This window comes from Varanus komodoensis, unplaced genomic scaffold (assembly GCF_004798865.1).
Source record: "Varanus komodoensis strain SLA01 unplaced genomic scaffold, ASM479886v1 scaffold1, whole genome shotgun sequence".
Lineage (NCBI taxonomy): Eukaryota > Metazoa > Chordata > Lepidosauria > Squamata > Varanidae > Varanus > Varanus komodoensis.
In genome coordinates, this window is record NW_025335268.1 from 28,225,787 (window position 1) to 28,239,558 (window position 13,772).

Sequence of the window (13,772 nt, forward strand, 5' to 3'; positions counted from 1 at the left end):
ATCTGTCAAACAGAATATTAACAGCATGTGTCTTTTCTAAGCTGCAACTAAATTGGCGTTCCTCAAGGGAAAATATTAAGATATTGCTTCTCTTTCTCCATTAATAATCTTTGGATTGTTTTAGCTTCCTGAACCAACATCGCCTCAACAAGAAACAGAAGAGGAGAAGCAGTTCCGGGCATTGTTCAAACAGATTGCAGGACAGGTAACAACTTTCAAATGATGTGGAAAGAAAGTCCAGTCCCGGGAGAACCCAGGATGACTGGTGAGGCTACAGCTTAGTGGCAGGGAGCACCCTGGTTCCACCATCACCCGCTGCCATTTGCTTCATGGCATGCCTGGGTGTGGCTTGTCACGTTGCCTACACCTGGGCAGTGTGGTTTGTTTGGTGGGAAAGCAACATTCGAATTTCTGGGCAGCAGGCCATGGGCAATCTGGGGGCTGTTTCCCCCCAAACAAGCCACACTGCCCAAATTCAGGTGGCATGACAAACCGCTTCAGCTGAAGCTCCTGTGATGGCACAGACTGCAAAGGGCCACAGGTCCAATCCCTGGAACCTTCCATTAAGACTGGGAAAGGCCCCTCTCTGAAACTATCCACCAGAATAACCAATGGTGAGGGATGATGGGAATTTTAGGCCCAAAAACAGCTGGTGGACTGACCACAAGCAGCCCACCCCATTGCAAACAGCAGAGCACTAGATGCTCCAGTCCCTAGCTTGGCGCGGTGTAGCATCCTATGCCACTCAGCTGCCATGTTCCAGAGCAGGCTCTCGTGCCTGTATCACCTCTTTGCTCCAATCCTCATAAGGGAAAACATGCTAAGCACCTCCAATCCATGACCCGTGCCTGTAATGCAATGTACAGCGATTGTTGCTGGAGGGAGATAGTATGTATAACCTCTAAACGGTGGCGAGTACAGTCTCTGAAGCCAGGCACCCCTTCTCTCACCCCGACGTGGGATTAGCATGGTTAAAGTTGGCAGAACCATTCATTTCATCATCAGAGAGACTCTTGTGTCCGGAGCATGTATCCAACCCATCGGCTGGATATGAACATCTGGAGGTTAAACCTTATTACAAGCTGATTGCATGTAGGAATAGAAAAGAATAATAAAGCCAGTTTGTGTATAATATCCAAGCCCTGCTGTATTATTATTATTATTAGAACATTTCTATGCTGCCCCTTGCCGAAGCCTTGGGGCGGCTTACAACACAATAAAATACAATACAGAAATAACAATATAAAATTAAAATTAATAATATAAAATAAATAAAAATATAAACGATATAAAAGAAGTTATAAAAGAAAAGTTATAAAAGAAAAGTTATAAAAGAAAAGAAAAGAAAAGAAAAGAAAAGAAAAGAAAAGAAAAGAAAAGATAGCTCCAAGTGGTTGGCAAGGCTATGCGTTTGCTGGTGCCTAGACTCTTCAGAGGGCCCCCCCATGGGCAGCGTTGCCACATTTTTGCCACTTCACTTGGTGTCTGACAAACACTGAAGGTCTCCAGCGAGAGGGAATCCCGGTGTGTCTAAGCCTATCACAGAGGACTCTGGGCATGTGCTCTAACGTCAGCGAGAGCCTGTCCAGACTGAGAGGCCTAGGAAGAAGCTGGTGGGCTGGTGGGTCCCACCCCTGATCTTGAACGTTGAGTTTGGGAGCGTCAGTGCCAACATTAGCATTTCTGTTATTCTTATGATTATTGTTAATGCCCGTGCTGCTAAGTATTAAAATATTATCCAGACGGTCAGCCCTGAGTGAATGCCTGGCGTGCACAAGGTGATGGATGAGGGCCCATAAATTGAATCTGAATGCAGACAAGACGAACGTTAATGCCCATTGGAAGCCAGGGGCCTTCGGAGCTGAGAATTTACTTGTTCATTAATGTCAGATAGTGTAGTGTTGGAATAGTTACCTTCCTGTGTAATAAACAGGTGTTGTTGTAGTCAGATAAACTGCTGTCAATTACATCTCATACAATGACTGCACCCCGTCTAGACAGTAAGGTTCTTTACAAAGTTATCCACGCCGACAGTCACAAGGCCTGACTGCAGTGATGCACTGTATGTGGGTCTGCCCTTGGAGGCTATTCAGGCCTGGCAGTTATTGAGGAAGCCCCCAGCTGCCTGTTGCCAGACGTGGGTCGATGGAAAGGTAGACAGCCAGCACTGCACCACGGGCGCTGTATGCAGTGGGCTCTCGGGCCCAGGTCAGAGTGCTGCTATTGAGCGCTGAAAGGCTTCTTGGCTTGAGACCGACACGTATCAGAGTCTGAGTCCCACTGCCCGCCAAGACCATCAAGGGCTTTGCTCTAGGCCCACTCTGTTCAGGAGACGAAGCTGGTTGGTGCAAGACTGCGCTGCTTCTGTCGAACAGTCTCTTTAAGAAACCTCATCTCTGCTCCTCTTTCTTTCAGTTTAAGAAATTGTGTGGGGCCCATTTTACTAAGGCTTTAGATTTGCGTGGAGAAGAGGGTATCATGCTCCAAGCTCAGAGCTGACTTTTTGCCACAGTTTTGTTCATGTTGACTTTGTTTCATTGACTTTTCTGCAATATATTTCAGGCGTCTGCTGATTATTCATTGCCTTGATTAAAATTAAAATTGGAAGGGTGGGGTGCAAAGAGTTGAAAGAAATATATGCATTTCAGAAATAAACTCCATGTGTTCTGAGTCCGCAAACATGAAAGCTACCTTCATGTCTTCAACTCTAGGACATGGAGATCAGTGCTGAGGAGCTTCAATATATTCTGAATGCTGTGCTGAAAAAAAGTAAGTGCCATAAAAGCCATATTCCCTCTTGCCCCATTGACAACTGATTTCTTCTCTCCCCTCCCTGCCATAAAGATCGCCAACAGCAGCTGAAGAACCGCTGCTGCCCCTGCAAAAGCTTTGATGGTATTCACAGAAATGGAGAAGGAGGTTTGAGGAACTTCCTTGCTTGCCTCATGGCCACTATAAATGGTGGTAATAGCACTGGAGTCAGGATGGCAGGGGGAGAGATGTGCCTTTAGCCTCCTCCTACACCCAGCAATCCTCGCAAAGGGGGGGGTGAGTTCTTCTGCCCCCCGGCATCCCCAGCGTGTACTTGACGTGGCTTTCAGGATGTGTGCCCCTGCCATATTATAATGACAGGGGCAAATCATGTGCACAGACATATGAATCAAAAGTGCTTGGATTTAAGCAGAATTATAATCCTGTCCCAGTTTAGCAAATGAAATGAGTCTTGCTCCTCTCTCCGTGCTTCAGGCAGGCTGCCCGCCTCTGCTGTCTCCCTCCTTAAGCGCACAAGCTTTGCTGCAGAATTGAGATCTGAGCTCTGCATTCAAAGCCTTTCCTTTCCTGCTGTTCTGCCTCATAGCCTCTGGATGGAGCAGTGCTATAGCAGAATAGCTCAAGTACACAAACAGAAACAGTGTTTTCTGAAATAATGCCCCATTTTCCCTGGACTGAAATAAACCCTACAAAGTGCTCTGAAAAAACAGAAGCAAAACAGGAGGATCTTTCATATCATGAGCATGAAAAATGCCTCATGTAGAAAAGCCAATGCCAAACCATCACTAGCTTATTTATTTTTTATTTTTCGATTTATATCCTGCCTTTTTCCTGCAAAGGGCTCAAGGCAGCTTACATCTCCTCCTCCATGTGATCCCCACAACAACCCTGTGAGGTAGGTTGGACTGAGAGTCTGTGACTGGCCCAAAGTCACCCAGTTGGCTCCATGGCTGAGCAGGGACTAGAACCCAGATCGTCCGAGTCCCAGTCCCATGCTCTTAACCACTACACCACACTGGCTCTCTTATTCATTTGTTCCATTCTAATCTGCATAATAACAAAATCTGAAATGGAAATCCACCAGTTTTGGTGATGGGTACAGTAAATTCATTTTGATAATGATTCTCTTGCAGCAAACAACATCAAATTCAAGAAAATCAGTATTCATTCATGCAGAAATATAATTTCCCTAATGGATGTATCCTTTGAAGTACATGAGTGAGAATTTTTTTGCATGGAAGTTACATAAACTTGCAGGATTGTCTCTACAAGACTTCGATTTCTCAACAGCGAAAGAAGGGACTGGTGTTAAATGAGGGATGGATGAGAAATTAACCCTGCCTTCATGTGCTTTGAAACATTTTTTTTTAAATTCTCAGAACTGAACATGGAAATGGATGCAATGATTGGTCAAAAATCTGCATATTTCTAGAGTTGTACTATGTACCATGAAAGAAAGAAAAAATGCATGCAACAATATGTGCACATTTGAAACATATGAAACCTCCACATGTGCTTCTAAAGTGCATACAAATGCATGCACTTTAGAGAATGGAAGCATGTGTCTATTCGTTTGTAAGTTCATGCATCTATTTGAAAAAATGCATAGAAAATCTACACACAACAGACATGAAGGTGGTAAAATTGAAATGTTCCACTCTGCAAATGAAATTGAGATACCTGCCCGTACGCTTTGGAGGAAGACTACTCAGGGCATACCGCTAATGTTATAAGCACTTTTCAGCTTTCATGGAGGGGGGAATAAAATACAAATGCAACAAAACTCAAGAACCATTGGCAGACTAGCTGTGGAAACATCTTCAAGCAGCTTAGAGGCAATGGGTTCCATCCAAAGCTGCACAAGCAGACTTCAATTTGGCCAGCAGAACTTCTCATTCTGTCCCTTCCCCCTGCAACCTGTTCCTCTTCATATTTCTCCCAGTCTTTTTTGGAGCAGATTTGTGGGAGCTGCAGTGGGGCAAGTAATCCATGCAAGTTTTGCTAGCAGCTGGAGACATTAGGATACACCCATTTGTGAATACAGATATAGCAAACATAATCACATTTCAGTTGTCTAGTTGTGTTTCCAACTAGGATGGGCAGTTAGTTTAATTGTTCATGACAAAGAAAATAAGGGGCTTGCATATCTTCATTGACTGGATGGCCATCTCAGTGAGATGGTGTAAATAGGTGTCCTGCAACAGCAGGGGGTCGGACCTTCATGCCCCCTTCCAGCTCGACCATTTTATGACTCTATGACTGCATTGTTTCTTCAGCTATAGGGAAGGACTCATAAATTACATAAATGAATGGTCCACTTTGTGAGGGCCTTAAAGCAACCAACACAATGACAACATATCACGTGATGTAAAACATCGGATTGGATCCCACTTTGGCATAACCTCAGTGTAGTAGATATGCTGGATGGAGTGGGACTTCTCCTCCTCCCTGAAGCCTTCCCCCCACCACACACACACACACACACACACACACATGGGTGTGCCATCAAAATCAGCTCTAAAGGACTGGAGGGGCCTTCAGGGAAAATGTGGAAGATGCAAGGAGAACCTGCAGGATGAAGGAGAGCTTGGGAAAGTCCCATTCTGCCAGTGTTCTCCATTTCACTGGTGGAAGGATGGCTGAATGCAAGCCCCAGCTGAGAGAGGGGTGGGCGGGGGGGGGGGAGTTGCTGACACCTCTGCTTTTGGCCTGCGTGTTGCCATGCCATGGCACAAAAATTCCAGCATCACACCCTGAGTGGGACGATATAAATTAGAGTCCTGCACCTGCAGGGTGTTGGACCTGCTGGCCTTCTTGGCCCCTTCCAGCTCTGCTGTTCTATGATTCGGTGAACCTTTCCTTCTGGCAACATGTTTCAGCTGTGCTACAGCAGGGACCTGTTCAGAGCAGGGTGGCACAGCAAGCCTGATGAAGGCTGCAACAGAAGGATGCTGTTCACTCAATCCGGAAGACTCTGGGGCAGCATACAAGGCAATAAACAAACAGCAGGTTAGTTACACCAAGTGAAAAATTAATCACTTTGTGACATGAAATTTAGGCTGGCCGTGGCTTCTTAGTGTTGAGGCGCCCCATCAGTGAGGGTGTTCAAAGATAGGCTGGGCATGGACATAGTAGGCATGTCATGAGCGGAGCCGGTTGGAGCCAGGGGTCAGACTAGATGGCCCCGGAGACCCCTTCTGACACACTCTGTTTCTATGTTTCTATATTTCTATTTTTCTTATACAACCAGCATTGTTTTCTTTAATACGGACTACATCAGTCCAGTGGAAATGGAAAACTGGAATTCAACGAGTTCAAAATTTTCTGGGACAAACTGAAGAACTGGATTGTAAGTTAATATGCAATCTTCTGTTTTATAAATTCTTTTCTTAGGTATTTTAGAAGCAACTAGAAAGAAGTATTTTAAGACCCAGAACAGTTTGATTTAATGTGCATATTCTCAAAAAAACATGTTGTTTCTAAGAAATACTCTTTGTTTTCTGTGCAACAAACTGCAATAGTTTACTAGAAACATTAACTGCATTTTTACTAGATTATTAAAAACGGTTTTTGAGATAATGTCTGTCAGAAATGTTCCTTAGAACAAGGCCAAGAAAAATAAATATTGAGCATAGTACATTGCTGTTGGGACAGACAAGAAACTGCTGATTTATGCTTCTTGATGTGTGACTCAGTTTTCATGGCTTGCTTCTGATTCTTATCCACTGTTGCAATTATCAAAAAATGGAATCTGAAATGGCCTGTCAGAAAGCACAGGCAAAAGAGAGCCAAATATAAGGGAGCATTTGGATATCCTTCTGAAACAATCAAGCCACCCCTGAGCCGATCCGTTTGCACATTGCAGGCAGAATCCATCTGGGTCTTTACACCCTTGTCAGTTCCCTTCCACCACCACATTTCCCTTCTGCAAGCAGGTGACCCGACAATTCCATTGCACACGTGTGACCCTATAGCCCTGCAAGGGGGATTTAGCCCTTCCTAGAGGAAGCCTCCAAATAATGGGAAGCACTCATTTCTGGAAGGAGGCAGGTTGGCGCAAGTATTGCACTAGCAGTAAGGGCTGCTTACACAACAGGATTTGTGGAAAGTAAGAGAATCAGTGATTGTTTAAGTGCCTTATTGGAATCTGCATACTAGTCAGAAAGAGTTTTCTGTGCACAGATCCTTCCCCACCCCCTTTTGCCTGTGTTTTATATTTATATACCTTCTGTCTTCCAAGGATCCCTGTCCTTAGACTGTTATTTCCACGAACTGATTCACCTGTTACGTTGCATTTTAACATAATGCTTTAGATCAGCTGCCTCCAACCTGGAGTCCTCCAGATGTGGACTCCATTTCCCATCATCCCCACTCAACAATGGTCAGCAATCATGGGAACATCTGCCTTACATGTCTACATGTAACAATGGATCAATGAGCAAAAAGAAAGGCATGAATTATACGCTCACCAAGATGAGACTGGCGGTGGCTCCCAGTTGAACGTCTGTTTACTAGCAAGCCCAGAATCATGTACAAATTGGCTTCATGGTTCCCAGGACACAACAAAGAGGTTCCTTGTACAGCTGAAAAACTCCTACTTGCTTTAGTGAGAACTGCACCAAGATAAATGATTGAAATTAGTAATACCACATTTTCTTATCCAGGATTCATTCAGTACAAAGTGGTTCTAAGTTCTTTCCACAATTTTCTGAAACCAACCCTTTTGAGAAAAGTTATCTACAAAGTGAGAGCATCTCAGTTTAATGCTTTCACTACAATGTATGTATGTTTACTATTTGCTGACCTGCTTGCATTCTTCCTTCCTTTCCTTTGTGATTTAGAGCATCTTCCTTCACTTTGATTCTGATCAGTCTGGCACCATGTCTTCTTATGAACTCCGTCTTGCTCTCAAAGCAGCAGGTATCTGATTTTCTGGAGGGATAACCTTGGCAGGTGAGGTCTCTTGGTAGCCATATTAAATTGTTAACAAATTATTCTCTTTCTTTAAGGGTTTCAGCTCAATAATTACCTGCTGCAATTGATTGTGCTTAGATACTCTGATGATCAGTACCAGATAGAGTTTGATGACTTCCTAAACAGCCTCATTCGCCTGGAAAATGCAAGCAGTGAGTATTTCCCCTGGTGCCTTTATTAGTTCTCTTTTATAGCCCTTTCATTCTCCCATATGAGCAGGTGATTCTGGTGATGCTCATCTGCCTTGCTTTGTGCTTCTGTAGCAGTTTAACAAAATATTTTGCCCATCTGAGATAGCCAGGTTTACCCCTGACATGTTGGCAGTAGAATACTTATGCCTCTGCTGCCTGCTTTACTGAGCATCTGTGATATTTGGAATCATGGAAGCCAGAGACAGAAAGGTGAGGCATGCTTGCTTGAGCTGTCCTTCTTCAGATTTGAAGAGGGAAAAGTCGGAAGATTTTGACATTCACCAGACAGAGGCACTGCCTCAATGAAACCCCTCTTTTAAAGCCAAAATAGTGCCTTCAGTACATGCCCAAATCTCACCTTTATTACTATCATTTACTGGTCAAAAGCAAGCCTCAAAGACACGAGCATTTCTGACATTTCCCACTGGAATTCCTAAACTCTTACCATTAAATCTTAACATTTACATGTTTGTGATGTTTACTGAAACACAATTTGTATGTGAATCATATTTGTGCCAATGACATTGAAGTAGTATCTACCTATATAACATTCTGATTGTTCTTTTAGGAGTGTTCCAAGCACTAAATGCAAAAAACAGAGACTTCATTAACCTGAATATCAGCGAGGTAATTGCTTTAAAAACACAAAACAGATCTGTACTTAACTAAAAGCTATGTATGGAGTCAATATTTGGGAATAGGTGTCTCAGTCTGATGTCTTACTTTTCAGTTCTCTTTTATCACTTTGGCTATTTGTAGGGCACAGTTTATTACTTCCATAAGTGAGTGAAACTAATTTAAGGGCCTCCTCTACATAATAAAAATCTCCATTAGGCCTAGAGTCCTGGAATCAGAGTCCTTGACAAAGGTTCTGGCCAAACCGATGCTCCTTACTGTTTAAGTCAAGGTTGGTAAGCTGGTTGCATCCATGTGTGACTTCCGCTCTCATCAGCTCCAGTATCATGGTCATAGCCCATGATACTGTTATAGCCCAAACCATCAGGAGAGCCATGTGTTACCTACATCTATTTCAATTGTGTAATCCAGAGTGAATGGCAAGATGCATTTCTTTCAGACCAGAAAAAAATGTCAGAAGTATTTTGCTTAGCCAAGGAGTTAAGATCTACGCTAGGGGAAATCAGTGCAGCCTGATCTTATGGGAGTTGCAGATCTGAAATCAAGTCACTTTTAAACAAGGACTTCTGTGTAACCGTCTAGATAAAGGAACCTATAAAAGCCTGATGCCACAATAAATATGCCGCCTTCCTGACCAGGGTCTAGATTGGGGTGCCATTAATGGCAGGCAGGCAGTAAATGATAAGCAGAGCTTCCCCTTCTGGAAGCGTGGCAAGATGTCGTCACTATGAAGCCTTCATGCAAAAAATGCATCGAGTGGGCTATCAACCCTTTAGCCATTCCAACCGTGTGAATGCCTTCTAATTTACACAGCTGCAGTGCTAATTTAAAGTAATGTCTGTGGAGACACTTGAGCTCACCCTGCTACAGTGGTGGATAGGTGAAAAGAGACTTTCTGCTCTTGGTTTTTATTCCACCTTGGCCTGGGCTTGTTCTTTTGAAACATGGCCCCTCATTTGAGAAACATACCAGCACTGATATATGCTTGTGTGGGCATTCATGCGCACACATGCACCCAGGACAAGCTCTGGGAGGGAAGGGTCAGATGTGCAATCTGTTAAAAAGCCAAGACTGCGGAGAGATACATGGGATCGGTCCGATTTGGAAATGTCTTCCACTGCCTTGAAAGATGACCTGCGCTGGGAAAGAGACAGGGGGAGTGTGACCCTGTTGATACGCCTGCATTTCTCAGCGGCTTTCTGTACCATCAGCCATGGTTTCCTTCTCAGGCAATGGTCTGAGCTGGGAGTGGGGGGCACAGCATTGCAGTGGTTCCACTCTTACTTGGTTGGGTGGTTCCAGAAGGTGATGCTTGGAGAATATTATTCAGCCCTGTGGATTCTCCAGCATGTAGTTCCTTGAAGGTCAGTTTTGTCCTGCTGTGCTATTGGACATCTACGTGGAATCACTGAGTGGCGACATCCAGAATTTTGGAGGATGCTGCCATCAGTGTGCTGATGCTCTGCTTCTCCTTTTCATCTCCATCAGGAGAGGCTGTGGATGTGCTAAGCCAGTGCCAGACTGCAGCAGGGGAATGGGTGAGGGCCAACAAACTGAAGCTCAGTCCAGACAAGGCAGAGATGCTATTAATGCATGGTTCTTCTTACCAAATGGAGGGTGTTCAACCTGTTCTGGATTAGGTTACACTCTCCTTGAAGGAGCAGGTTCATTGCTTAGGGGGTGCTCCTGGAGCCATCTTTGCCATTTGAGGTTCAGGTGACCTCAGTGGCATTGAGTGCTTTCTACCAGCTTCAGTTGGTGGCCCAGCTGTGCTCCTATCTGTGTCCAGTATTTCTATGGTTCTGCTGAATTTTTTGCTGGCAAACATTATACTTGTGCTTCCTTGATTTTCCTACTCCAAACCAAGGCACACATTGTGATCATAATGCCCCCACCCCCACTACCAGACAGTTCACATATTGGTAGTCACCAATTTAGTCTGTAACATATGAAGAAGCTACAATACAAGAAGCATACTGACAAATTGGACTTATCAGCAGTAACATTTGGTCTTTCTCTCTTTTATTAGTTTATCAACTTGGCAATGAACATCTGAAGATATCCAGTCTGGATTTCAGCCAGTCCTTAAGGTGCCTCTCCAATCAATTTTGGAGTCCTTTCCAAAGTCACTGAAACTCTTCCTTTTATTTACTCTGATTTTAACACTAGGAGGAATACATGTTTTTAAATCCCAAATATACATTAAAGCTTCAAGTTGGATCAAGAATCTGTCTTGTGTGAGAGGAAGGCCTCTGTTTGCAGAAGGTCTTTTGGCCAGTATTTGGGGGGGGGGGGGTTCCTCTCCCCTGCATACCACTTCCACTCCATTCAGCAGATGCCTTGTCTCAGAGGCTGCATTCACACATCATTCCAAGCCACCCTGTGAAGCCAGTACATGGAACCATTCCTGACATTCCCAAGAGAAGAGTGAGCCTCACCATGAATGGCTCTCCCCTTCCTTCCCCCTCAGTTCCCCAGCCAGCATCCTTCATGGCAGAACACAGCTTGTTTCCCTCTCCCTGTTTGGATTGCTGCCTTTTTCCTTTGCCACAAATGTCTAAAACATATTTGGAACTTTGTATTTGTTCTTCCATGGGGCTGGACCCTGAAAATTGTGTAAGTCTTTTCATCATTTTATTTACTACTTTTGTTGGCCTTTCACAAGTGCAGACTTATGGTCTACCAATATGTGTAATTTTTGTCTTGTCAATGCCCTTGTAATTTTCAACTGTCGATGGGATTAAAAGGTGGAATAGGGACGAGAGCCCCAGGTGGCATGGAAACTGACAGGGCAAGACTGTATATAGGCTGATTTTGACACAGTTTCCTGATATCAGTTACCTAGTGGTAACCTGAAGAGAAGGGGGGGCAGCAAAAGCAGTGGCCCAAATTGGGGGGGGGGTGACAATATCTTCTCCCTTAACAATGTAATCTGGCTTTTAAGTGTTGAATTGGCTGTTCTCAGTGCCTTCTACCTTTTAACATTTTCACGAGTCTCCAGCTACTGCAATAATGGGAGGTATTAACTTATACCTATCTATCCAGGCCCTTGTTTTGGATCACGCAGAATAATAGAATCACAGAATACTAGATTTGGAAGAACCCAGGAAGCCTTTGTGTCCAACTCCCTGTTCCATGCAGAACTACCTACTATAGTTACTGCAGCTGTCTGATAATCTAGAAAATTGTCTTTTTTTTTCTTTTTGGATTCAGAAATACATGCATATTTAATAGCCAGCAAGTGAGCAGCGGGGACATGTGCACATCCCTGCCCTTAGGCTGGTACAAATTGATTCTTCCTTTACTTCTCCGTTGTTAAATTTGCATATATTTCCCAGTCTCTAAAAAAGAAATGTTCCTGTCATTTTTTTTAACCTTATGCAAACCAGGATGTAGCAAGAGGGGAGCCAGCACTAGCGTTATTTGCACCTGCCCCCCAGTGGGGGGCCCTTCAGCCACCTCCTTGGGTAGTTTCTATTTTTTGTTTGTAAAGGACAGCCAGTGATCCACAGTAACTCCTGCAGTAAATAGTCTAAAGAGTGGAGTCATGTCCCTGCTGTACAATAGCTGGAAATTCAGGGAGGTGTTGAAAAGGAAGCAGACAGAGAGCAGTCAGTTCAGCACCTAAAATCCACCTCCTTTAGGCACCTCCTTTTGCTGAACCCACTTTCACTGCTTTTCTTGCCTTGTTTCCTGACAGTGAGACAACTGGCATCTGTGCACAGGTTAGTGCACATGCAGTCTCACCACGTTAATCAGCTACTCCGCCCTCTGTTGAAAGCTGAGACTCACAAGATCATTGACAAGGCAAGACTACACCTACGAATATCACAGAGCCATGAGTGCACATGCAAAAGACTGACACTACCCCCACCCAGCCAAAAAAGATGAACACGGCCGGCTGATTTTCTGGGGGTGTTTGGTTCTTTCTTTTCAAAGGGTGCAACTCCATGACAGTTGCTCCCCCGTGTTGCTTGGGCATCGGTGGAAAGACAGTCACTGGCACCAGTGTGAGCAGAAACATGCAAAGCAGCTGGGCTTTTGTCACTCTTGGGGTTGGCAGCAGGGAAGCCGATTGCCACAGCCTACCTTGTAATTACTCTGCCAGGTTTGGGTGACATGGCAACCCAGGGTAGGTTGAACAGCCCCCAGAACAAGCCACGGGACATCAGGGTGACTCTTTGCTAAAAAATAATAAGCCATCCTGCAAGAAGTGGTCTGGAATCGGACAACGTGACAACTCACTGCAGCTAGTTACCCACAGCAGGTTGTCATGTTGTGCGAACCAGATCATGGTGTTGTGTTTTCACAAGTGGAGGGGAAGTCCATTTCTCCCAGCACAGTTGGTGCAGCTTAAATGCAAATGTATGCCGCACAGTGAGTGTGACTGTGCATTGGAATGAAATTTGGAAAGGCTAGTGCAACTTAAGCAGAAGTGCCATAAAAGGGGAAAGTATGGCAACATGGCATTTAATATCAGAATGAGTAAACCCATATTAGAGCTTGTTCAGAAGTTCAAATGAACTTACTTAGTGCTTTTATACAGAACTCCAAAAAAGTTAATGCAACTAACATTGTTTAATTACAAGCACCCCTTGAAGCTGGGTGTGAGAATATAGGTAAGGTTCAAGATATGGTTACGCCTTTCATTCATTTAGTCCCCTGTCACTTTTATGTAGCTAACATTTGGGGGGAGCTGGAGGGTTTATCAAGGGAAGAAGAAGTGGGGAAATTCATTCCGCCAGTCACATTGCACATACCTATATTTGGACTGAACCTCGTTGCTATAATGCTGCTGGAATGGATATTGAACGTTGGTATTCAAATTTCCCTGGAATCCATCAAGATGAAGAATCAAAGATCATTTGTACATTAACACCATTAGGGGGAACACATCATTTCCTATCCATTTTGGAGTTCCAAGTCCTTCTTCCCAACATCCTGTTGTTATCCTTAGAAACAGAAAAGGGATGAGCAAGCCCTAAAATAACTTGTCCATTCTGTCAATCAAACCCATTCTTTTTGTGAGTGCCTTAAGGATCGAGAGATGGACGGTCGAATGAAAATCCCACTTGCTTGGTTGTTGTTGTTTTAATCCAGGTCACTGAGACTCTCAAAAAAGTGATATGTGAACTCCACGATCAGTAAGTCAATGACATTGTTTTTCATTCCACGGCAGAGCAACGAGTGCCACTTGTA

At 44.1% G+C, this 13,772-nt stretch overlaps 1 protein-coding gene across 1 annotated transcript in view; it reads left to right on the plus strand.

The window, feature by feature from the left end:
- CAPN9 (calpain 9) overlaps nt 1-10,757 on the plus strand; it is a 35,363-nt gene extending 24,606 nt beyond the window's left edge. Inside the window, exons 14-21 of the mRNA XM_044420752.1 lie at nt 125-205; nt 2,712-2,769; nt 3,906-3,970; nt 6,053-6,121; nt 7,614-7,692; nt 7,782-7,898; nt 8,506-8,564; nt 10,603-10,757. Coding sequence (XP_044276687.1) covers nt 125-205; nt 2,712-2,769; nt 3,906-3,970; nt 6,053-6,121; nt 7,614-7,692; nt 7,782-7,898; nt 8,506-8,564; nt 10,603-10,629 — 555 coding nt within the window. The 3' untranslated portion in view covers nt 10,630-10,757. The remainder of the gene's footprint in view (nt 1-124; nt 206-2,711; nt 2,770-3,905; nt 3,971-6,052; nt 6,122-7,613; nt 7,693-7,781; nt 7,899-8,505; nt 8,565-10,602) is intronic.
- Nucleotides 10,758-13,772: the final 3,015 nt, after the last annotated feature.